General features: G+C 33.6%; 1 protein-coding gene across 1 annotated transcript; it reads left to right on the top strand.

The window, feature by feature from the left end:
- Positions 1 to 216: 216 nt before the first annotated feature.
- LOC127719358 (uncharacterized) lies at positions 217 to 1702 on the top strand. Its single transcript, XM_052225460.1, has one exon. It carries the CDS (start codon positions 257 to 259, stop codon positions 1505 to 1507), a length of 1251 nt encoding a protein of 416 aa, XP_052081420.1. The 5' UTR covers positions 217 to 256; the 3' UTR covers positions 1508 to 1702.
- The last annotated feature ends 340 nt before the right edge of the window (positions 1703 to 2042 follow it).

The following is a 2042-nucleotide window of genomic DNA, read 5'->3' as shown; positions in this document are numbered from 1 at the left end:
ATAAAATTTAAATATTTATGACAAGCTTTTCCTTCAAGCTTTAAGAATAAAAAAAAAAAGTATATTTAAAAAGCTATTGAAATTAATACTAGTAAAGAGATAAATGAACAAGAAAGGTGTAACGGTTAAAAGGAAGATTCAAATAACAACTGAAAATTTGATAAATAAAGTCAAGTAGAAAAGGAAGAATAAAGTCAGCTGATATGAGGCAAACAGCAACGGGAAGTATAATTGTCAGACATCTTTAAATTTTGAAATGGCGTTCGCAAGTTCAATACAAAAAAGTCAAATTCCAGTTGGATGTCAGTTATGTGAAGGTGGAAATAAGATTCAATGGAAATGTATCACATGTGACTTGCTTATGTGCGACAAGTGCAAGGATGGGGTCCATCTAAAGATTGCTAAAGATCATAAAATACTTAACATAATTGACATAGGAAAACCTGACACAATTATATTCAGTGATGTGAAGTGTGACGATCATTCTCAGCAGGCTTGCTGTCTATACTGTAATACTTGTAATAAGTTTATCTGTCCAAAGTGTATCACTAAAGTACATAATGGACATGAGTTAATTGAAGAAGAAGACTATAATAAAGGCAAAGTAGAACTGAAGCCAAAACAGAAAAGTCAGATTAAGTTAGGAATATCCAAAGAATATACAGCAGATCTTATCTCTATTCACGATATAGCCGTATGTTCTGATGGTTCTATGTGGATGGCAGATAATCTCAGATCAAAGATAAAACATGTCAAACTTAGGGAGAATAGAACTGTAGTAATAAGAAGTTTAAACACTAAGACTTATGGAATGGCAAAAACTCATTCAAATAACATTCTTGTTGTAACAGGTGAGACTAAACTCAAATTAATCAACGCCATGACAGGGGAGATGACAGATTTCAGGTATGATGTAAAACCATTGATACCAACCGGTATCCATGTAACCAGTGATCACAGAGTCATCATAGGAGCCAGGTCTCCAGGCAAGGCATTCCCTGCCACAGGAAGACGTGTAGTGGTGGTAATGGATCAGGAAGGAAAACAACTCAAGGAATATGAACATGACAAACATAAGAAACGGTTATTAACCTACCCTGCACGTGTAACCTGTACCAGTAATGGTAATATCTGTGTGGTGGACTGGATAGATTATGATAGGAGAGGTAGAGTGGTAGTGTTATCACCAGGAGGAGACATTCTAGGGACTTACACTGGTCACCCTGATGTCAACACTGAGAAGGATCCATTTATACCTGTAGGAATACTAACCTTACCATCAGATAATATCATTGTTACTGATACAGATAACCATTTATTACATATACTGACTGACCAAGGACAAATTATTACCTACTACAATCTCCATGACATGGGGATCTTACATCCACACTCCCTTGCTCTGTCTACAACAGGAACTATCTATATAGGATGCCTTATTAAGAGAATTTTTTTTTTTATTCCAGTCAAGACCAAACTTTATGAGTTGGAATATTCTGGATTCTAGTGATTTGCCATGTCCATTCTACATCAGGAACTATATCTATAATTGGATGTGTTGTTTTATCATAATGAAAAACTACATCGAACTTCTTCAAAGCATTAAGTTCTAAACTTTTATATACTGGTGCAGGTTGCAGCATATTTGTTAACAGTAGATGCCAATGTTTTTTTAATAAATTTTAGCATGGGTTTAAATATAGGGCAAGAGTCTGGAAACAGTTATATTTGCCAGTCAAGACCTAATCTGAAAGGCCAGATACTAAAATGATATCTTGGATTTAGGTCATGAAAAAAAAATTGCAACTCTTGCCACTCTGGTAGTATTGTAGGAAAATTTGAAAGACCTTCAAATTACCATTTGACAATTCAGGAGATATTTGGCTCATGATCTATTATGGCAAGCTGCTTTTATATATGTTTTATCATTTTCAAGATATCTTTTAAAGTTAAGTAAGATATCTTATAAATAAAATGATATCGTATAAACTATAAATTTAATAAGATATCACATAATTTGCATACAAAAAATCATTTGAATT

This window comes from Mytilus californianus, unplaced genomic scaffold (genome assembly GCF_021869535.1).
Source record: "Mytilus californianus isolate M0D057914Y unplaced genomic scaffold, xbMytCali1.0.p SCAF_11, whole genome shotgun sequence".
NCBI lineage: Eukaryota > Metazoa > Mollusca > Bivalvia > Mytilida > Mytilidae > Mytilus > Mytilus californianus.
Note: the sequence above shows the minus strand (reverse complement) of the source record. Positions and strands in the feature narration are given on the sequence as shown.